At 46.5% G+C, this 23,078-nt stretch overlaps 1 protein-coding gene across 6 annotated transcripts in view; it reads right to left on the bottom strand.

The window, feature by feature from the left end:
* Nucleotides 1–23,078, bottom strand: part of FGFR2 (fibroblast growth factor receptor 2) — a 101,910-nt gene that overhangs the window by 61,344 nt on the left and 17,488 nt on the right. For 3 of the 6 annotated variants that reach the window (XM_060098774.1, XM_060098761.1, XM_060098768.1), the window contains 3 exons: nucleotides 14,176–14,442; nucleotides 13,201–13,278; nucleotides 1,755–1,924 (listed from right to left, as the gene is read on the bottom strand). In XM_060098774.1, coding sequence (XP_059954757.1) covers nucleotides 1,755–1,924; nucleotides 13,201–13,278; nucleotides 14,176–14,442 — 515 coding nt within the window. The remainder of the gene's footprint in view (nucleotides 1–1,754; nucleotides 1,925–13,200; nucleotides 13,279–14,175; nucleotides 14,443–23,078) is intronic. The other 3 variants (XM_060098779.1, XM_060098788.1, XM_060098785.1) reach the window with 2 other exon arrangements.

Raw genomic sequence — 23,078 nt, 5'->3', positions numbered from 1 at the left:
AAAAAAAGCCAACCTCCAATCTCATTGTACCAGTCTAAGGACTGAACAAAGAGACAAATCGTCCTCCTGCTACTGCTTCCCGCAATGAGCAGGAGCCGTAGGAGACAACCCAAGTATTTCTCCTCCACAGCTTCAAAGGCATCCACCTTCCAGCAGATATGTTTCACATCTGTTTCACACATAAACTGCCCACACGTGCGCTTAGAAATTTACTCGTAGGCTTTCCCAATTATCCTCTGGGTTCTGGCTTCTAGAAAGTAATTTTTCAATGTTAAAACAAAAGTCAAAAATTCTTACAGACGAAAATACTAACCCTTTCAAGATGAGTAACTGTGTATAGTGTTTCAAGAAAGGGCTCCAGGGCACCTTGTGTGGAGGGAAGCCCCATTTGAGCGCAGCAGGGATGGGACAGGGACTCACGTGCCATCTAAAGTGATGTTGCTGTGTTAACACAGGTAAGGGGTACATCAAGGAAAGTCCTCCCGGGTATCACACTGCTGCCACCAAGAAATCCTCTCCCACATGGTTCTTAAGGACCCGGGGCCTGAGTTGATGCATATTCTGTTTCATCCACTGTGCAGGTTTCTCCGATGCTCCAGTGATGCCCATGTCTCCTGATATTCGTGCCCTCAATAATCACCTCCCTTGGTGACTTACTTAATGGCAGAAAACAGCAAAAGTGGTGGGATGGCACTTCTGTGATTAGGTGACAAAGGCTGTGACATCTGTCTTCCTCATACTCTCCTCTGTCTTGTCTGTTCCCCCTCAGGAAGCCAGCTGCCATGCTGTCAGCTGCCCTATGGAGAGGCCCATGTGGCAAAAGGGTGGCCTCCAGCCAACGGCCAGTGAGGAACTGAGGCCCCCAGTCCAACAGCCTGCAAGGAAGTGAATCCTGACAACAACCACATGAGTGGGTCTGGAAGCAGATTCTTCCCCACTGACCCTTCAGATGAGACCCCAGCCTTAACTGAAACCATGATTACCGTTTTTTTTAAATTTTTTTTATTTATTTATTTGGCTGCGTTGGGTCTTCATTGCTGCGCACAGACTTTCTCTAGTTGCGGCGAGCAGGGGCTACTCTTCGTTGTGGTTCACATGCTTCTCATTGCAGTGGCTTCTCTCGTTGTGGAGCACGGGCTCTAGGCGCACAGGCTTCAGTAGTTGTGGCACGCAGGCTCGGTAGTTGTGGCTCGTGGGCTCTAGAGCACAGGCTCAGTAGTTGTGGCGCACGGGCTTAGTTGCTCCGCGGCATGTGGGATCTTCCCGGACCAGGGTTCAAACCAGTGTCCCCTGCATTGGCAGGCGGATTCTTAACCACTGCGCCACCAGGGAAGTCCCGGCAAGTGTTCTCTCTTAATAAGTAGTATTTCATACCCCAGTCTCTCATCCAAGTCCATCCACTGTTCATACAATCCTGCTCAGATAGGGCAACTGTACTTACACTTCTCAAATTCTGCTCCAGTTTTAGTTTTACAGACCATAAAACATATAGAAAACAGACTCTCAACTTTCGACCCTTCTATTACTAAACTCTCTTCATATAAAGAACAACACAAATGGGGACTGTACTTTAAAATTACATGCAAGTCCAGGGTAATTTTTTAAAAATATCAAACATGGAAATGATCAATTATGATAATTACTGATTTTTTTAAAAAAGAATATTCCTTCTAGTTCCTGCTAATTTTTGACTACTTAAAAAAATAAAGAAATAAAAATTTAAGAAATAGAATATTTTGAAAGCTTCACTCTACCTTATAGCCGCCAATGCGATGTTCCTGCTTAAATTCCTTCCCGTTTTTCAGCCACCTCATCGTTGGTGTTGGATTCCCCCCAGCTGGACAGCGGAACTTGACAGTGTTGGCTGCTGGGACGGCGTGCAGCCGTTTTTCCATCTTTTCTGTGTTGGTCCAATACGGTGCTCCTGTTTTGGAAAATGACATTATAATGTACATAGATGGATAGCTTCATCTCCATCATTAGACTCCTAACAGGTAAGATCATTTTCTTTTGTATGTGAACGATCTGACGCTTTCAAAATCTTTGGGTAATATTTACATTAGGGAAATATTTTCTGAAGTCTGATCCAGCTGGCCTCCCAGAAGGTCCCTGGAGGTGGGCTGCTTGATAGTTTATAGTTTATGTCTATTAACAGGGAACCTTCTCTCCCTGTTCTTAGCGCCAGAATATAAATTCATGAATCATGTGTTAAAATGCTACTTTAGACACACAGTGACAACACACACCATAACAACAGCTGAGTCCCCCTCAAATATATCATTTTAGATCACCACACCTATGAAAGGATCACATATACACATAAACAAGTTGTGCCCAAAAGCCCCATCAATTTATCCATTGGCGCTTCACAGGGTAATCAATAGTATAACTTATCTCAGTAGGGTAAAATAATTCAGGGAGGCATCATTAATTTCCCAGCACTTTATATGACAAGTCAACAAGCCATGTTACTAAATATGTTTTAATTTTTAAAATGAAAAAAAAAAAAGGTTTCTTTCCTCTCCAATGGTGGTTGTGAATGCCCATAATTCTACCAGCATGTCTAAGCAGGTAACTTAATAGGAAGCTGCCAATTAAACATGAAAGTTGTGCCCTCTAAGTAGCCCTCAAAGACAGGGACACTAGTGATTTTTTAAACTCAAGGAAGAAGACACCTTTTTCAATTACCACAGGAAGGACATTTTTTCTAAATTAAAGTCACAGCATCTATCGGGAATTCTGCCATAAATTCTTCAAGCCTGCTAATAATGGCTCATGACCACTATTGACTGGGTGCTTCTTATTTGCAGACAAAGCCCCAGAAGCTCTCACGTGTTTACTGTATTAATCCTGACACGGTTAATTATAATCCCTGTTTAGGGATGGGGAAACTGAGTCACGGAGAAGTAATCTGCCCACAGCCACAAAACCAGGAAGAAGCGCAACCAGGATGTGAGCCGAGGCAGTTTGATTTCAGGGCCCACTGTTTGTCTCCCCTACCTACTCTCCAAAGCATTGGAATCCATACCTTTAACCTCTCTGAATGTGCAGGACTGGCGTCCAGGACAGACAGCCTCAGCTGAAGGCACACTGCCTCCGTTATTACTGCCCAGGATTTCCAATGAAATCTTATACAGCAATTTAACTTTTCACATGCGTGATTCTGTCTTAGCAAACAGGTAACCAAAATCCCTGTATCCCCCCCCCCACCAAAGCATCCATCAGCAGGGCCTTTAACATCCTAGAACATTCTAGAACATTAAAACTCTTGAAGACTGATCCATAAGTGCTTATTTCTAACAAGGGTTAGACTGAGCAACAGCACACACCCTCCACAAACCAGAAGCAAAAATGGGCGCAGGAAGGGGCTTTGTCTGCGATGCAGATTTAGAAGTCTCCTCCTATGTTCTGTGGATGACACAGCTTGTTCCTGGCAAGGTAACAATGCCCTTCACTCAACAGCCAGGCTGTCACGGTGGAATCAGAAAGTGGAAAAACTGCATCCAAAACACCTACCCTTCTCTGACTCACCCTTGCTCTTAAAACCTGCTATAAAAGGTGAAACAGGGATTTCTTCACAGGGACATGCTGTATCTTCTTTATCCTTCTGCTTATCTAAGTGTCAAGGTGGTGGGGTATAGGTGGTATCGACATGACGCCAAGGCAGAGCAAAGTGAGGCAAAACTTGTCAGTCATGTGCACCAGAGAGAGAAAGGCCAGTGGGAGGGCGGGAGGGGAGCCGGGGGAGAAAATAGAGCTTCCCTTCTTTCTCTGAATCCAGTTGCGTCTGTAATGAGTAGGCAACTTGGTAGCCACTTGACTTGGGGTGTCAAATGCCCATAAACACACCTATTCTTTTGAGGGTTCCCCAGGGAGTACTCGATTCCTATTTATCATAAGTCTCCCAGGGCCTGGCATATACAGAAACAATTTCAATCATCTTTCATTTTAAAAGCTTCTACTTAGAAAATTCCATCCACAGCCACTAAAAAAGAAAGCATTGAGAGCACAAAATAAATAATGAGCTTTGTCGCTACACAAAGACTTTTACAAATCTGACCTAAATGAAAAGCATACCTCATGCTGTCAGGTGTCTGCATTCATGTTATCTGTTTAAGTAAACACAATAGCCTATTCATACGAATTAGCTAAATATTAATGTAGTAGCTCTTTCAGATACCATCAATTACAGCTGCCCTGATCCTGTGGAATGTCTTTTCATTTTTATATAAAAAGAAATCAACAGACATGTGCTTATGTGCCAATAGGCATGATTTCCATGTTCCCTATGTTGAAAAGCAGGACTCAGCTTTAGCAACTAGGAACGCTGCGCTGCTCCTCCCTCACTGGGCTAAGCTGCTGGTGAGCCTGCAACCCACATGGGGAACCCCAGGCCACATGGGCCTGTACGGTCTTGGCCTGTGGCAATAGCACACTGGCAACCAGCACCTTTTTCTTGGAGCCTGAGGAATTATTTAAGGACAAGGGTGAAAGAATTTTGTTGGAATTTCTGGCAGGTAGCCACTTCCCTGGGGTGAAATTTCAATCACCAAAACTGCACCTATAGGGCTTCCCTGGTGGCGCAGTGGTTGAGAGTCCACCTGCCGATGCAGGGGACACAGGTTCGTGCCCCGGTCTGGGAAGATCCCACATGCCGCGGAGCGGCTGGGCCCGTGAGCCATGGCCGCTGAGCCTGCGTGTCCGGAGCCTGTGCTCCGCAATGGGAGAGGCCACAACAGTGAGAGGCCTGCGTACCACAAAAAAACAAAAAAAAAACTGCACCCATAAAATCTGCTTGTGCAAAACAGACACACAGCCATGCTCCTCATCTAAAGTCTATGGGCTAATTCAAAAAGAGTCACATACCACAATGTTCACTGCAGCACTATTTACAATAGCCAGGACATGGAAGCAACCTAAGTGTCCATCGACAGATGAATGGATAAAGAAGATGTGGTATATATATGTATAATGGAATATTACTCAGCCATGAAGAGAAATGAAATTGAGTTATCTGTAGTCAGGTGGATGGACCTAGAGTCTGTCATACAGAGCGAAGTAAGTCAGAAAGAGAAAAACAAATACCGTATGCCAAACACATATATACGGAATCTTAAAAAAAAAAAAAAAAAAGGTTCTGATGAACCTAGGAGCAGGACAGGAATAAAGACACAGACGTAGAGAATGGATTTGAGGACACAATGAAGGGGGAAGGTTAGGGTGGGATGAAGTGAGAGAGTAACATTGACATATATACACTACCAAATGTAAAACAGATAGCTAGTGGGAAGCAGCTGCATCGCACGGGGAGATCAGCTCAGTGGTTTGTGACCACCTAGAGGGGTGGGATAGGGAGGGTGGGAGGGAGACGCAGGAGGGAGGGGATATGGGGATATATGTATACGTATAGCTGATTCACTTTGTTATACAGCAGAAACTAACACAACATTGTAAAGCAATTATACTCCAATAAAGATGTTAAAAAAAAAAAAAGAAACCAGAAAAAAAATTTTTAAAAATAAAGTCTGTGGGCACCATGTGTCTCATCTAAAGGCTCAGAGATCACAGGTGGGTGAGGCACCATGAAATCTAATCAACAAAGTAGAAGCCAATCACCTACATGACTGTCACTGGAAACCTGAATTCACAACGTTCGCCTTCTCTGAATAACGGTAAAGCTTGACTCAACAAAAAGGGCCGTCAGGCCAAGTTTTCGAGGTTCCCTGAGTGGCAGTGATGGGTCACCACCAACTCCGTGTCCAACACCACTCTGGGTGCTAACATCACACAGGCACGATGTGCTTTCATGATGAGGCCTTCCTTTAAGAAGTGAAGCTCACGAATTTTTTTAAGAACATGATGCTGGAGGGGAGGAGTTATTTTATTATTTTACAAGGGCTCTTTCTGAAATAAACTAGTTTTATGGAAAACCTGAAGAATCTGGAAGGTCCAGAAAAATAATGACACTGTAGGAACAGCCCTGCTGTGTTTCCATCATCAATGGCCTATGTCCTCTGCAAACTCTTCCTGGCTTCAATATTTCCTGCTATGTTTGCAGTCTGGACACATGGAAATGCCAGGGTCCCCACCCCAAGAACTACAATGCAGCTGGAGAGAAACAGGGACCAGGCTCCTAAGAAGCTCCTCTACCTAATGAGGCCTCTCTATCCCAAGGCTGTGAACAGCATTAACAATTTTCATTTGGAGGAGGAACTCACTTAACAAATTAATGATCTACAAGAGCACAGAAGACTCTAGCACACAGTAGATACTCAATACGGATGGCCAAGGCCACATCATGTTGCTTGAAAGAGGTGTACGGCATCCACTTTGTACACCTTCCCTGACATAATCTTAGGGATATATTTAATAGAGATGGAATTGTGGTATAAACCCCTGATGGCATAAAACAAGAATTATACTTAAATCAGGAGGAAATAAGTTGACCTAGATGATAGGTATGGCCCCTTCTGCTCTGACACTCTCAAATCTTCTGCTGTAGTATGTAGCAAAAGAATGACATTCTCTTAGTCATTAAATACTAATAACGAGCAAGTTAAGGGAACAGTAAGACCTAGCCAAAATAAATAAATACATAAATACAAGCCCATCATCAAGGTTTAGCGTATTGACTCATTATCATTTTCTACACCGAAACAGATACTGTGTATTAGTAATAATACCAAGTAAGTAGAATTTTAATTTAATACAACAGAAGTCTCTTAACTTGTGGCTGGTTAAGCAGATTTATAACCCCACAGAAACTTCCCTCAACGTTCCCTCAACACAGCCTTTCTTAAACCCCCTTCAACCCACAATAAAGACTCATCATTCCTTCTCTGGTCCACCATCTTCTTGGTTATTTATGTCTGTTTCCATATCCAGGGTGTTTCTAGACTGAAATATATTCCTCTCGATGTCTGCTGACCAGTAAGGGTAGATCACCTGGAGTGTACAGCTTGAACCATCTTCAGACTATGAAGCAGGCACTCAAGTGTTTATTGAACAGATGGATGGATGGATGGATGGACCGACCAGACGGACAACTGTTAAAAGCCTGAGCTATAAAATGAGGGAGCTGAACTGAATGTTCTGATAAGGCCCCTCCCCGTTCTAACATTCTTTCCAGGTATCTATCTATATTCTACACAGATATTGATTCTGTCAACGAATGATAGGATCAGAGGATTTATTTTGACCCTGCAACCTAAACCTAAGGAGAAAACATGGGCTGCTGAGCCAGCTCCCATGAAAACTCTTACGTATCCCCACCCTGACATCTAAGGTTTATGGTCTTTTCTCTCTCTCTCTCTCTCTCTCTCTCTCTCTCTCTCTCTCTCTCTCTCTCTCTCTCTCTCTAACCAAATAGAGAGAATACAGCCTGGTGGTTTAAAGGAAAAACATGGGCTCAAATTACCACTGTACCAAAAGGGACCTCAGTGACCATCTGGCCCAACGGCTGGTGTGATCAGTGTCATCCAGAAAGGTTAAGTGATTTGATCAAGGTCACGTGGCCAGAGGCTGGGCTGAGGCTAGACCCAAGTCTCCAGCTCCCTGAGCAGTGCTCTTTCAACCACTCCATGCTGCCCTTTGAACTCTCCCATGGTAATTAAGTCAAAAGTTCAAGATTTATGTGAGCTGTGGCCGCTGATGACTGCCAACTGTATTTTTATTGATGTAAAAAAAAACAAAACAAAAAAAAACAGCCTGTTTCAGCTCTTAGATTAAGTCTCACAAACTCTCTAAAGCCTCACTAAGGCCTCTGTCTTAAGTCTATAGTTAGTGCCTTTAAAAATATCACTAATCAGGACATTTCAATGCTTTGACCCCTGATGAGGGAAGGAGGCACGTCTCTGAGAGCTCTACCCATCTTTGCAGTAGACTGCAGTTCATCTGTCTTCAGTTTTGCACAGAGAAAGAGAAAACAATTCTAACAAAATATGGAGATGTCAGTGAAGGTGTGACTGTGGGGCTCAGGGGGGGCTTTATTTGAGAAATCTCATTAAAACAACAGCTTGCTGACCAACAAGGCATTCAATAAGAAATACATTAAAACAAACCAGGCAAGGGACCCACATGTGAAACGCCTAAGTCCACTGGGAGACCAAGTGGCTTGCGGGGAGTTTCCGGGCTCTGCCTTCAAAAGAGAACCCACTAGTGGCCGGTGATGCTGCTGGACCAGAGGGGAGGCCGAGAAAGAAAAGACACTCAGTCTGGCCGAATGGATGGAACATCATCACTGGCCTTTGTGATAAAACACCCAAACCAACTTGTAATGAGGTTTTCACTGCAAAGGTGTTTCAAACACTTTAGGCAGCTGGTACATTTTCTAAAAATTTGTTTTCTTCAGTTCCTGGAAACTTCAACACAACTAAGAAACCAGCATTTACCAACTTAGGTATGATCTCTTCCAAGGAAAATCCCAATTAGAGCCAAGGAGACGGCGAACTGTTACTATCAGCAGGTCTCTCAATGAAAGTTTAGAATCTCAGGCCAAGAACCTTCATTTTCCCCAGTTGCTTACAAAAAAAAAAAAAAAAAAAAAAAAAAAAAAAAAAAAAATTGCCTTTCTCCTTAATACGGAGGATGGGCAGCTGCAGGTCTGAACAAAGATAAAGCCAAAATAGAAAATTACCTTCTCTCTCCTCATTCAATAGAAAGAACCACTGCACCTGATACGTCTTACTATCAATTCCTCTAGTTAAGCAGCCAACCTGCACCTTCTGTCACTCGTGCCTTTCCCAAGAAGTCAGGCTCAAGTTCTCCAGAGACAGTAATCACTTAAACACAAGCCGGAGGTGATAAAAAGTACCTCGAAAACAACGGACAGACATGTCTATTTATTTGCTGCCAGATAACCCATTAAGATACCTAGTACCTAGGGAAGGCAAGGACTAGTTAAGTTAGGCTTTTTTAAGCTAAAGCACAAAGCTTGAACCTTTTCAAAATCCTCAACCTGGATGCATTTCAAAAATTAGCATTTGACATCACAACTTTCTGTCCGGAGAAAGTCTCTTTCACCAAAGGGCATATGTAGCAGCATTATTTCCTGGCAGCCAGGCTTGTAGTGACATCACAAGATTCTTCCACTCAGGGAAACGTCTAGCACTGGTCAAGGGTGAGGTCATCAGCTAGTCAGCTGCTAAAATATGACCGGAGAATACCCTTCACATCTGTGATGGAAGAACCTGACTTAAAGGGGAGGAGGAGTCAGATCAATCAAATCAGCCCATTGCAGGGATTTTCAAAGCACGTGCAGCAGGATGTGAATAGATGCTATATTTTAAAAAGGGTCTTACGGTCAATAAGTTTGGAAAACCCTGGGAAAGGACAAAAAGAAACAGATGTCTTACTACAGAACTTCTCAGAGCTGGTAACAGGCTGATAGACACTGTAAGTCTTCAAGAAAGGTCACAGTATGAGGTATTTTCCAAATTCGTTTCAAAACACAACTCATTTTTGGCAGAGAATTATGCTGAACTAGGGTTCCAAGGGATACTCTTTGAGAAACACCAGCTGATTCTCTTAATGTACAAACCAAACCTGAACGCTGCTCTGTTTTTAATGGGATTCGTAAAAGATATACGTGAGGATGGTAGTTCCACAAAATATTCATTCAACATCCAGGCTAGTCCTTGCCCTCCAGAAGCAATCTACCAGAAAAGGCAGGTCTGAGATACTACGTGATACTACACGTGATACAATGTACACTACCTGTGATACACTGTATCACAGAACCTGTGAACAACAGTCAAAGCCACTCAATCGCCCAATGTAAACAAGGAAATCCTGTACAGAGGAGCCCACTTTTGAGCTGGGTCTCGCAGGATGAGGTAAGTGTTCAGATCAACCTGAACATTGCAGTACATTCCTATAAAAATCAAATCGGACCTGGAGGTTAACGGATACCAGTTTCACGGCCAAAAATGCAACAATCCTGCCTTAATTTTTTTTTTTTTTTTTTTCTTTTTTGCGGTATGCGGGCCTCTCACTGTTGTGGCCTCTCCCGTTGCGGAGCACAGGCTCCGGATGCGCAGGCCCAGCGGCCATGGCTCACGGGCCCAGCCGCTCCGCGGCATATGGGATCCTCCCAGACCGGGACACGAACCCGTATCCCCTGCATCGGCAGGCGGACTCTTAACCACTGCGCCACCAGGGAGGCCCCTGCCTTAATTTTTGACTGTTCTTTTTGCCATTATATTTGACTACCACACTTTTTGTACTCTGTACAGAATTTAAGAAGAACTCTACCAGGCAGATAAACTTGGCTTAACTTGAGAGTTAACTGACAAAATTAGATAAACAAGAATACCAGCAATGAGAGTAACCTACAATCTATTTTTGGAGTCACTTGATGGAGAAGTAACATAGACCAATCCTAAAGGAGAAAAACCCTTCTCAGAGAAGCTCAGAAATATCACTGTCAGCACAGGGCTACGGGAGCATCATTTGTTAACTTCACTGAAGGGGAACTTTCAAAACACACCCCAGTGGCATCTCCAGGCAATCAGAAGGCACCGAAGGAATCAATTTGGACACATGAGTGGTTTCCGGGTGGCTGAAAATGCAAAGAATTCAGTGCTTCTACAATTTTCCCTATTAATCAGGTCAGGCATTTGACACTCGAGGTGGCAAAAAATTGTCTTAATGGCAACATCCCCTTCCCCGCCTTGCCAATTACCCGGGCCATGGCATTCCTCTGTCCACGCAGGCCACAGCTGCTTAATCTCAGCTGCCCCAGGCTGCACCTGTGAATCAGACCGGCCTAATCACACTAACAGATGGCAGAGGCCAAGCAGCCAGCTAAGAACTGCTATCACTTTAAATCGCATCTAATGTTTCACAGGCACCAAACAGAGGCAATTCCCGACAGCAGTATCTGCCTGGTACAGCTAACACCAGCCCTTAATCACCACAGAGCACCCACTTCGGGGCAGAGCTAGTGTCATTCGAGAGCTAATTACAAAGAACCCTGGTTGCAAGGTGAAGGCACGGCAATCCACTCAACGTGGGCTGGCGTTCCTTAAATGCAACACGCTACTACCTGGCCCTAGCTGGGCACTGAGCATCAGGACTAGTATTCAGGATGAAAAGAGAGTCATCAGAGAGAGATTCAGTTCATTCAGCCTACCCTGCTGTTACATTTTATAACTTCCTGCATATTCCGGGTAACACGCTATTAGGCAGGGGACTGAACAACACGGTTCCCAGGCATGCCGACAGAACCGCGCTGAATCTGGTGCCCCAGTCAACAGCAATGGCTCCCGCACACGGGTACCACTTTAGAGCCGTAAACAGCTGTGCGAGCATCCTCCCTTCAGCCCCATCATCACCCTGAGTATTGGCAGAGGGGCGCTGTGACTAGACATGCGACAGGCCTCTGACTGAACTGCAGCTCTGCTTTGGGCTCACTGAACCACAAATTCCCAATGAAAAAAACACAAATAACTCCTCTCTCAACCTTATCTGGTCGTTGGGGGCACTGACTGAACCCGCAGCCAGCCCAGAGTCGGCCCAGAGCAGACCCTTTTCATCACTGTCAGGGTCACTGCCTCTCCTGCCAGAGCCAAAGAACTAATAAGAAGTGAGTGGCATGTTGTAACGTACCAGTGTTTTATTACTAAATCGCAATGATAATAACCACCTCATTAGAAGGTTGGTACTAATCACAGCCGAAGACACTTTCACTCACCTTATTACCCACTGTTTTACCAACAAGATCTCTAACAATAAACTCCTTCTGGAAGCAGATCTGCATGTGTGAATCCCTAAGCCAGTGGTTCTTACGCTTACTGCGCATGAGAATCACTCCCGAAGTTTCTAATTCGGTGGGTCCGGGGTGGGCCCTGAGAATTTTCATTCCTAGTAAGTTCTTAAGTGACGCTGATGCTAGTGGTCCAGGCCGCAAGCTTTCTCTTGCCAAAGAGTGAAAACTATACAAGCCAAAATACCTCCCTTTTTGCCTAAGCTGCTAGGAGACTCAAGAGACAAATCCAGTTCCCCACTTAAGCAAAACATGATCCCAGGTGCCGGACAACATGCATTTTTCTCTTCTTCCTTGAAAAAGCCCTGGGTCTATTTTAATAACGAATGATCTTATTAGTTAGGCCTTGTTTAAAGTTATTAAAGTAATATCCTTTTGAGAAAACGTAGAATATAACATCTAAGCAAAGAATGCCACTGACCAATGCAAGATCACTTTGGAAATATTCCAACCATGTTATTGGAAAATACAACTTGCTATATTTGATCTTCTTTATTGAATAAACACTCACAAATATTTTTCTGAGCAATGTACAAACATGGACTCACTAATCCTCATAACCCCAAAAGATACTGTGATTATTCCCATTTTACAGATAAAGAAACTGAGGCACAAAAGTTAAATTACTTGCCCAAGGTTACCCAACTCAGCAGTGGTGGAACAGCATTTGAACCGAGGCTGCCCAGCTCTGAGAGGCCACATTCTCACTCACCACGTAAAGGCCTCCTAGTGTCAGTTACGGCAGTGCTTTAACTGCCTTTAAATACGCAAACAGCATTCGTTGCCCCCCTTTTCTACCTGCAACGTAAGACACACTTCCCTTATTTCTGCTCAGCAAGCAATAGTGTTTCACAAGGCCATGGTTTCTCAACCTCGGCACTATCAACCTTTTGGACCAGATAATTCTTGTTATGGGGCTGCCCTGTACATTGTAAAGATGTTTATTAGCAGCATCCCTGGCCTCTTCAAAGCCACTAGCATCCCCCCACTTCCTGTGCTGAGACAACCAAACATGGCCCAGTGTCCCCCTGGGGAGGGGGAAGGAGGAGAATCACGCCCCCATGGAGAACCACTGGGACAAGCCAAGCACCGTCGACGGTTGTGAAGAAGACCAGGATGTTCCATGGCTCTACCGGCTTTACATCTCCAAATAGTGAGAAGCCAGAGGAAAAAGGAAAATCAAGGAAAGAAAAGTCATAACTGCTTTCAAAAGAAAAGTGGCTACTGACACAATAAGAAAGAACAAACAGTAGAGAAGGGTGTACAGTAACACTGGTTTATTCTCAGATTTGAAAGTCAACAGAGTAGACACAGCGGAGAGAGGTGGGGACCGCAGGCAACAGCATCCCGAAGAGTCGACAGGGAGACAGCTTAGAGTCGGGACTTCCCACTGAGCTCTCCTCTCTCGGGGACCTTCGGAGACAGCAATTACTTACTCTTGCTGTTACTGTTCTCACTGACAAAATCCTCCAAGCCATCTGTGTCGTCCTCATCATCCCCGGATGAGATGGCATCTGTATTCAAAAGAACATAGCCATGGTTGTGTTTTTGCAAAGCCAAAGGTTGCGATCATCTACAACTTAGTCTTTCTGGAAAGGGGATTCAACAACCCAGGAGCCCAGGCAAGAAGTCTGAGACCATGTTTAGTTAAGATGGTTTTAATGGCTTAAATTTTCACTCCATGATGATAGTTCGTCTATATTATGATTCTCAACGTTTTTTTGCGTTCACATTATTTAAACATGCTATAAAATTGGATATACTGAAACTGGATTTTAAGCTTCAAATGGTACTCGAGTCCCCAGCGAACTTACTGACTGTGTAATATCCAAAGATTCTTTCCAACACAACCTTTCAGCACTCGGGGTCTACTTCAAGAAAGGAATTAGTCGCTAGAAAAACTTAGCCCCCGTGTGGCCTTCTAACCGTTTACTAATATTCTGAAAGCGGAACTTTAAACTTGGCTGCAAAAGGGGTCCTGTGCAGTCCCTCCTCACCACATGGAAGAAAAGTCAAGGAGAGAAACTCAAATTTTAACAAAAGGAAGCAGAAATCTTCAGCATCCAAATTTCAGTTCTATGTTCTAAAGGCCAAGGATGCCGGTGGTATGGGGGTTAAAAAAAAAAAAAAAAAAAAAAAAAAAGATGTGTTTTCACTTATAGGAAAGTGTGCTGTCTTCAAAGAAAAATGTTACTGTGCACATGAGAATCCTGTCATTTTTAATGACCAGCCTCTCTGATATACCAGGTCCCGTAGAAGAACTTCAAAAACAGATCAATCACAAACTGTGAAGTTCTGTGCCTGGCATCCAATTAACAGATCCCCCTATGATTTCACTTGTCCAATAACACTTTACCCAGAAAAATGGCTACAGAGAAGAGAGAGAGCAGACAGCTGGCAGGCCAACTCACCTGTGACATTGACCATGAAGTAGACAGTCTCACTGTCTACATTCCTAGCAGCAGTACAAGCATAGAGGCCGGAGTCTCTAGGCGTGGCACCTTTTATCTGCAAGTACTCCCCAATTAGCACTGTCCTATTGTTGGGCCCCAAGTGTACCCCATCCTTAGTCCAACTGATCATGGCGGCATCTCGCAACAGGCAGCGCAACTCTAGCGATTCCCGGGGCGCAGCCACGTAAACTTCTGGTTGGGAGATTTGGTATTTGGTTGATGGCTCTGCAGAAAGGTGGGAGAGAGAAGACGGAGACAGATGGGAAAGAGGGAAAGGAGAGAACGTCCAACAAAGGTCAGTGGAGGCCCCTTGACTCCCAGGAGAGGCAGTTCATGCTTTGCAAATGGCCCCAGGGGTGTCTGCTTCTCCTTGCACCCCCAGAAGCCTCCCTCACCAAGGAGAAAAGGAGCCTCCAAAACCAACCAGAGGAAGCACCCGGCAAAAGCTGCCCCACTGAGTTTCCGCAAACTGTAGAGCGTTAAACACAAACCCCAAACCCAACTTGGAAAGACACTATACAAGAAAACTCTGAAGCCGATTATCAATCCAAAGCCTGCTTACACTGTAACCCCCGGGAAAGTCTATCACTGTGGCGTTTTTAATCTGTGAGAACGTGTGTTTTACAAATGGTTTCATTCCACATGGCTGCATGGCTGTGTACACACACGCACGCACGCACGCACGCACACACACACACACACACACCCCTATTTGTTTGTGCTGTCTCTGCCTGTTGTCATAAATCTGAGCTTCTTAAGAAGAAATGCCTCAAACTCTCAGGCTCAGATCCGAACATTTCTGGTCTGGAGATTTAATTCTGTGCTGGGTGAGCTGGGATACACTGCTTTCTCTTAACAATGATAATAGCCTGGAGGCGTTAACGTCAAAACAGAAAAGAGAAAAATGCCCCCAGTGGGCCAAGAGGCGGTCCCCATTACACTTAAATGGATCCTGAAATGAAGCTGCTGAAGGCTGCAGGCCTGTTGCTCCATTCGGAAAGCTGGACCGCTCCCTGCCCACAAGCCCCCGCCATACACCCTGGGTTTCAGCCTCCTCAGGCCTCGGCCTTTGTCTCCTTTAGGGCTGTTCCTTCCTCCCTTGCTTCCACACTAACACCAACCTGTCCTTCAAGGCCCAAATCACTCGTGCCCTCCCGGATGAGGGTGTGCCACCAGCCACCCTGGCCCAGAGTGCAGCGGGTCTCCCCTCGGAGATGCCAAGATCCTGAAGCCAGGGCTGAGGTCTTGTGGCTCTCTGTGAGCCCCTCCCCTGCCCCAGGCAGACACATGGAAGGTGATCATTTCGGACAGGATCACAGTCCCCAAACCTGCAGGGCAAGATGGGACCTGGCAGGATCCAGCCTCCGCGAAAGGAGTGACAAGGAGCCATGCGTCTTTAAGAACAGCCGGGACCCACGAGGGTCTATGAATCGGCTTTCATCCTTCACAGTGAGAACTATGAATGGTACCCAGAGTCCCAGGCCCAGCAAAACACAAAGCTTCCCAGCTCTGGGACGGTTCCAAAGCTGGGCAGCATCACAAGGCAATTGTTTTGTCCTTTTGAATGTGGTCTGAACCAATCTCCCACATAAGATTGAAAGAAAGTTACTTCACGTTTCAGTCCCTGTATCCAAGGACCAGCAAGAGCCGCACGCATCTGGTTCTAGAAAAATCCTTCTCCCACCACCACCGCCAGCCAACATGGAGGGCCAGGGGCCCCCAAAGGGGCGCCCCTAGCCTCACTGAGGCATCCACACCAAGAAGGGCCCAGACGTTGAACAGGATGGGAACATAAAGAAGTAACCACACAAAGAGAAGAAAATACAAATCATATTTAATATGGAAAAACACACCCCAAAACAAGGGCAGAGAGCCCCAACTGACAAGCAGGTTACATTTCAAAAGTTTGTTTTTCTCATTCAACAATTATTTATTGAACACCTACTACGGGCCATGCTGCTTTTTATTCTGGATGCTCAAGAAGCAACAGGAAACAAAAACAGTCCTTGCACTTATGGGATATTAATTACAGTGGGGTGACAGACAATAAATACAACATCTACAAAATTATAAAGTATGTAGGGTGGTCCTAAGTGTCAGGGAGAAGAATTCAGCAGGTTAGTGGCACACCCAGAGATGGAGGCTCTGGGCTCCAAAGCAGGAGCTGGCAAACCACAGCTCCCGGGCCAAACCCAGCCATCGTCTGTTTTTGTAAACAAAGTTTTATAGGCGCACAGCCATGCTTACATATTGTCTGGGGCTGCTGTGAGGTGACAGTGGCAGAGCTGAGTAGTTGAAACAGAGACCTAATGGGCTGCAGAACCTAAAATATTTACAGTCGCGCCCGTTAGAGCAAGTTCACCAACTCCTGTTGAATAGGATGGTCAGAGAAGTCTTCTCTAGAGAGAAGTGAAGGGCAAAGCAATGCTTAAAAGATGTTGCTGGGAACTTAGTTGGAAGGTCCTCAGATGAGGCCTCCCGAGGCTAAGTCATAATGCTGCTGAATTCAGGGACTAATAAAGATGTTTTGAACCCTGGATCCTGAGCAGAAATGCGGGTAAGAGGGGAAATGGAGAAGAACAAAGAAATCAGTTTGGCCCGTAATCTCAGAGCATCTCCCACTTCCCACCTCCTAGAGTCAGAGCCAGTCAATATCCGAAATGACAGGCCCCCAAAGGCCACCTGGCCCACCCCTTTCACAGCTGGTCAAGGCCAGGATCAGATGTCATTTGGGTCCTGGGTCTCCAACAACTGATTACAGAAACAGCACCCACAATGTTAGAATGAATTGCCAGTGGCTTAGCCTGGGTCATAAAATAATCGATATTTATTACAACCACATTGTATGATGAGCAAGTTACCAAGAATGTTGTGGAATTTGCTTTCCTCTGAACCAGAACTGGTCATCAAGAGATGACTGAGCAAGGAAGCAGCTGGTCAGAAGCAGCAACACTTTCCTCCCTTAAAGGAGAGCCCAGGACCCGTAGGGCCAACCTGTTCTGTCCTGGCCCTTGGATAAGGGGAAGCCATGTCCCTATTTCATGGAGGTATTGGAAAGCTCTAATACTGTTTTGTTTTGGTTTGTTTGTTTTTTTAAAAAAGCAAGACACTTGCAATTATGATGCAGAAAAATGTCTCTCCAGACAAAGGTGGAATTATGATTTCTCCATTTTTAAAGGAAAGCATTTGGACTGAGAAGCCTTTCCTTCATCTGAAATGGGTAAACCACAAAGTCTTGCTGAAACCAGGAGTATCTGAGATGCTGGACCAACATCACCAAAAAGACACCACCACCTGCTGCTGTAGAAGGAGGTAACATGGGGCGGTAAGGACCACGTCCTGTTCAGGCTGGACACACAGGAGATGCTGGTTAAGTGTGTGCTGCCTGTCTGGGAAAAGGATGAAGCCCTGAGGTCCAAGCGCACTCTGCTCCTACCTAACCTCTCGGCCTCAGCTTCCTCATCTCCTGAGAAGCAAGAATGCCCCCCAGGGCCTCCCTGGTGGCGCAAGTGGTTGGGAGTCCGCCTGCCGATGCAGGGGATGCGGGTTCGTGCCCCGGTCTGGGAGGATCCCATATGCCGCGGAGCGGCTGGGCCCGTGGGCCATGGCCGCTGGGCCTGCGCGTCCGGAGCCTGTGCTCCGCAACGGGAGAGGCCACGGCAGTGAGAGGCCCACATACCGCAAAAAGAAAAAAAAAAAAAAAAAAAGAATGCCCCCCAAACAGGATATTATGTTGAGACTCCAACAAGCCATTCAATATGAACCTGATCTTGCAACTATACCTTGTTAGTCCCATGACGGTCACTATCTCCATCGTTCTTCAAGGCTGAAGACACTGCCACGATCTCGAGCACCACTCTTTTCGGAGGATCATCAGAGAGACTCCTTGGATTTGTATCGCCATGGATACAGAATGATGCTACTAATGATGGGCTCCCAGGTCGAACGGACTAGTAAGGTGAATTGAGATACTAAGAGTGGTTTTAATTTCCAGGAAAACCAAGTCAAAACTGTCACCCAGGGCTTCCCTGGTGGCGCAGTGGTTGAGAGTCCACCTGCCGATGAAGGGAACGCGGGTTCGTGCCCCGGTCCGGGAAGATCCCACATGCCACGGAGCAGCTGGGCCCGTGAGCCATGGCCGCTGAGCCTGCGCGTCCGGAGCCTGTGCTCCGCAATGGGAGAGGCCACAACAGTGAGAGGCCCGCGTACCGCAAAAAAAAAAAAAAAAAAAACCTGTCACCCAGTTTTCCAATTAGGTGATAAGCTTCAAGGATAGTAAAATAATTCCCCAAAATACATCAATAAGATAACGATGTTCATTCATAACATTAAGCCATCCACCTTCAAGGTCTGAAACCAGCAACTACTACCGGCGGGAAATTCCGAAAGTGTGTGCTCCCCCCCTCCCCAGCTGATTATTTCACAGCAGGCTCATCTGGGGGTCTGTGGTGGCTTTGGGGAACCCCAGCAGAACCCAGCAACACTCCTGAGTCATCTAGGACTTCCAGCGCAACTTAGGGAGGATGGGAGAGTGAACAGAAAGCGGGGAAAAAGGCAGAAGAGGTTGGGGATAAAAAGTCGGGGAAGACCAGGGGGGCACATGGTGGGGGTGAGGAGCAGAACGACACGCCCATCCCAGGCCACCCAGCAGCTCCGCGGCCCAGCTCGCAGGTTCCTGCATCAAAGACATCCCAGGACACGGACACTTAGCCCGAGACGCAAACCACCGGCTCAGAGGAGGCAACTCTGTCCCGGCCCCTCCCATGCGGCCACTGGGGCTTGGTTTCTCTTCTGTGCCGCTATCCTCCACGACTCCCTGCCACGTGCTCCCGAGTGCGCAGCGGACACCTGCACAGTGGTACCGACCTCACTTTGCTCCGTGGAGACACGGGCCGGTTCCCTCTGACCTCGGCGATGCTGCATCTGCGGTACCCTACCCACCCCTCTAACTGTGACGTGATCACCTTCCAGGGTCACAGGTCAGTGCCTCTCCTTGAGTCCACCAAGGTGCACGGCCTGCTCTATAAAATATGATGGTTGACATGGGGCAAAGTATTCCCTGAGGGATTTAAACGGTACCTTTGAGAGCAATATTAATATCTCCTGCATTTATTTTTTCTGGTACTGTAGCATCCTTTTTACTCTTTCTTATAGACAGGAGTGGAGAGATCCATGCAGAGCACACACACAGCCCAACGCTTCCCTCATCTGTTCTCACCAAAACACATTGAGGAGAAGGCTCCAGAAGCCACCCTGCTCTACACCAACTGCTCTTCCAGAGGCTTCCACAGACAGAAGATGCTTCCTCATATCTTTCAAAATATAAATTACAATCCACAAAGAAGCAAGAAGGCTGCAGCGCACACACCAGTGCTGGACATTCTTTGTCTCTGTACCTAAAAGCGTTAAACAAACAAGGCGCTGAGTGTACTTTCTGGGAGGACGAAAAGGCACGTGTTTCTACTTGCTGAGGCCACACGACTGGCGGGGACAGCTCGGCTGTGCAGATCTTTGGTTGCATCAATCTGAACCTTCTCCCCACAAGTTTCAAACACTTGAGAAGCACCAGTGGCATCTTATCACACAGCTGCTTTCCAATAAATGGACTAATCTGATATTAAAAAATGAGAGATGGGCATCTCTACAGCTCATCAAAAAGTGAATGGTGTGACTAACAGCCGCCACTGCATACGGTTGGTGTGTGATTCCTGTCCGGAGCTGCATCTCCTTCCCACCCCTAAGAAACTCTGAAGCCAGGATGCCTTGGGAGCTACTGGAATGTAGAACTGAGGGGCTTCCAACTGGGAAGAGAAGACTGAGGCAGGCGAGGGCTGCCTGACACCCCAAGTCCCGCAGTGGATCAGGGCAGAGGTGTGACATCACGCTGATGTCACCAGCTTTACTTCACAGGAAATCAACACAGGGAAGCCAATCCTTGCTGGGGGTGAGCAGAGCCCAGGGAGGGGGAAGTCTTGTAAAAGTCAGAAAAGGCTGTGGTTTCTGGGACTTCGCTGTACACGACCAGCTGGATTCTTCCCTGGTGTCATCGGGAGGCTGTCTTGAGACAACTGAAGCAGGAGAGAATCTGGAACAGGGAGCTATTTCAGGTAACACTTGATGCTGCCGTACCAGCCATAGCAGCACTTCAGACTGTCACTTTTTATAATGTTTGCCTATAAACTTTTCCCGTGTGGTTTCTGAAATGGCGCCCAAACGCAAACAGAGAACAGATGGGAAACCCACGTCTTGCCCTGTCCAATCATTTCGTGGAGAATGGATGACAGGTTTAAACTGTTAAGGAAGAAAAAAGCCGCATATGCCAAGGAGACAACTAACTACACAAATTCAGCCTTTTCTAGGGTTTCCTAGGGACCAGTGTCTTTTCAAAGGTCAAGATGATCACAGCTAAGAAATGGGAAGCCCAGCTTCAAGGATGCAGGGGGGTCACCCCTGGAATGCATCCCCCCTGAGGTCTCTCCATCTGAGAAAGTCAGGGGCATCCAAGCCCTAAAGACATTCCTCCAGGAAGGGGAAGAAATGGAGAAAGAAATCCCTAAACAGATTCCTCAGCAAGAGAGGAGGAAGGAAGAGAAAGGGAAAGGGGTGTCCTGCTAGGGGGTATGGGTGGCAGGCCTCCCCGGGAGCTATAACACCAGCATGTGGGGCAAGAGTAGTAAAACCTTGGTTTCCTGGTGCCCTCCCGACATTCTGCCACCTTGCACGAGAGGAATAAATATCACTGCTGTGGGGCTGCCACCGTCTTGACAGAAGAAATACACAGGACGCAGCTGCACATGTCACTGCAATGTCACAGGGCACAGAGCAGGTAAGTGTCTGTTTCAGACTCGCCCTCCTGGTCTTCACGATGGCCCGTAGAGGACACACTCCGGTCCCGGTAAGAAGTTTCAACTGGCCAATCCCCCATTTCCTGTCCATAGGAACAGAATACAGAATTTCTCACATGCACAGCACTGCCAAAGTACTTTCTACCAGCCGGAATGGAGGGAGTCCGGACAGACAGACATCTATATCGCATTACTTTTCCGTAATCCACGATGTCTTAGAGCACAGGGGCTTTGGAAGAGCAAAGCCCACACTTTTCTATGGCACAGTTTCCATCTAGGTGGCATCAAAACTTAGCCGTAGAAAGATTTAAAGGTCCTGGTGTCCCTGCAATCAAGCCAGAAATGACCACCCTTGCGTGCCCTAGCACGGGGGTTCTGCAGACACCCAGAGGGCAGCAGCAGAGCTGGCTGTTTTCAGCTCAGACAGGCTCGAAGCTTCTCCTTTACGAGAACGGGCTTGCAGAAGACAAAATCCGGGCCTCAAACAGAGGCCTTATAAGGCCTGGGTACTACTTGTTCCTTAAGGGGGGAAGGGAGAGACAAATACTCTGCACAATATAAAGATGAAAGTTCTCTACCTCAAGAAATACTGCCAACATAAAAATGGGGGCCTCAAAGAATTCAAAGCGCTGGAACACAGATAAGTAAACAGGCTGCAGTTTTCTCTTCCAACTCTTTGTCGGGGTGTCTTGCAGGCTCACGTCAGGACTTAAAACTCTCCTTGGCGGTATCACGGGGGCCAGAACAACCACTAATAGCTGTCTCTGCCACAGTAGCTTGACTGTTCCAGAAACTCTAGCCTGGCTCACATTCCTTGTGATCAGATGGGATAATGGCTAATGCTTCCAATATGGTAACCATTAAAAAGTATATATTTAGGCACACCCCTCATATAATTTAGGTCTGTCTTTGAGAAACATGGTGAACGGCTCTCCAGGTTTGACAAGAAATGATGTTGTTACCTAAGAGAAAATAAAAATGTGGAAATAGTAAAGTGCCTAAGAAAGTACACATTTAAGAGTGAGTCACCATTATCGCCCAATATTCGGACCCAAAACGCGGAAATATTCACCCCGTATTCTGTCAGCATCTCATCTTCTTTTGATCCGAGGTTTTAGGCTATTAATGATAGTGTCCTCCGAAAGGGAACAAGAGGGACAGAAAAGAGGTTTTCTCCTGGTCACAATGCGTGCATCGAACTCACGTTCGGGAGAGCAAGATTCCCACTGGACCACCAGGATGAGGGTATCGAGCAGAACCACCTGCATAAAATCCCTAGATATTGGCAGCTTTGCTTGAGCAAGAACTTCAAAATTGAGCCCTTTGTTCAAAAACCATTTCCCAGAGAGACAAGCCATCAGGGTATCTAGTGCCCGGGAAGCAGAAACTGGCACTTAGAGTTGTGTCAAAGTAGCTCCCCTGCCCCAGATCGGATATACAGTGAGCCTACGTGCTCAGCCACCTGGTCATCCAGGCCCTGAGCCTGCCTTCTGGAAACACGCTTGCTAGACACAGCGGAGGAGGCTGGCCCTTCTCGAAATCTAGGCTTCCTAGGGCATGCTGTTCTAGGAAAAACCACATCATCAAAAAGCTGGCCCTGCCGACTGACTGAGACCACTGGAAAATCTGTCTCTTTTTCTCAGCAGAAGGTTTTGTACTCCCTGTATCACCACAACCAGGAAGGGAGAAGGGGGGAACGGGGATGGGGGCGTCACGAGGAGGTAAAGGAATGAAGGCATGAACGGGATCTGCCTGAGCTTTATCAGCACCCTCGTTAAGGTCAAGAGTGGGCTTGCAGAGGCATCGTCGCCTGTAAAATGAACAAACACCATCATCTCCGGTCCTGAAAAATGAATCCCCTGCCCCCCAGAACAGTTTTGTCCCCAAGTCCTCGTGGCAGCCCTTGCCCCCAGGCAGCCCTCTTCACTGTACAGAGTGGGAGGCCGCCTTCCTCGTCCGATGCTCCTTCGATTCCTAGAGCTGTTCCCCTGTGGTCCCCTCCCCGGTGACTCTTCA

Source organism: Mesoplodon densirostris, chromosome 1, assembly GCF_025265405.1.
Source record: "Mesoplodon densirostris isolate mMesDen1 chromosome 1, mMesDen1 primary haplotype, whole genome shotgun sequence".
Taxonomy (NCBI): Eukaryota; Metazoa; Chordata; class Mammalia; order Artiodactyla; family Ziphiidae; genus Mesoplodon; species Mesoplodon densirostris.
The sequence above is the reverse complement of the archived record's forward strand: the minus strand, read 5'-3'. Positions and strand labels throughout refer to the sequence as shown.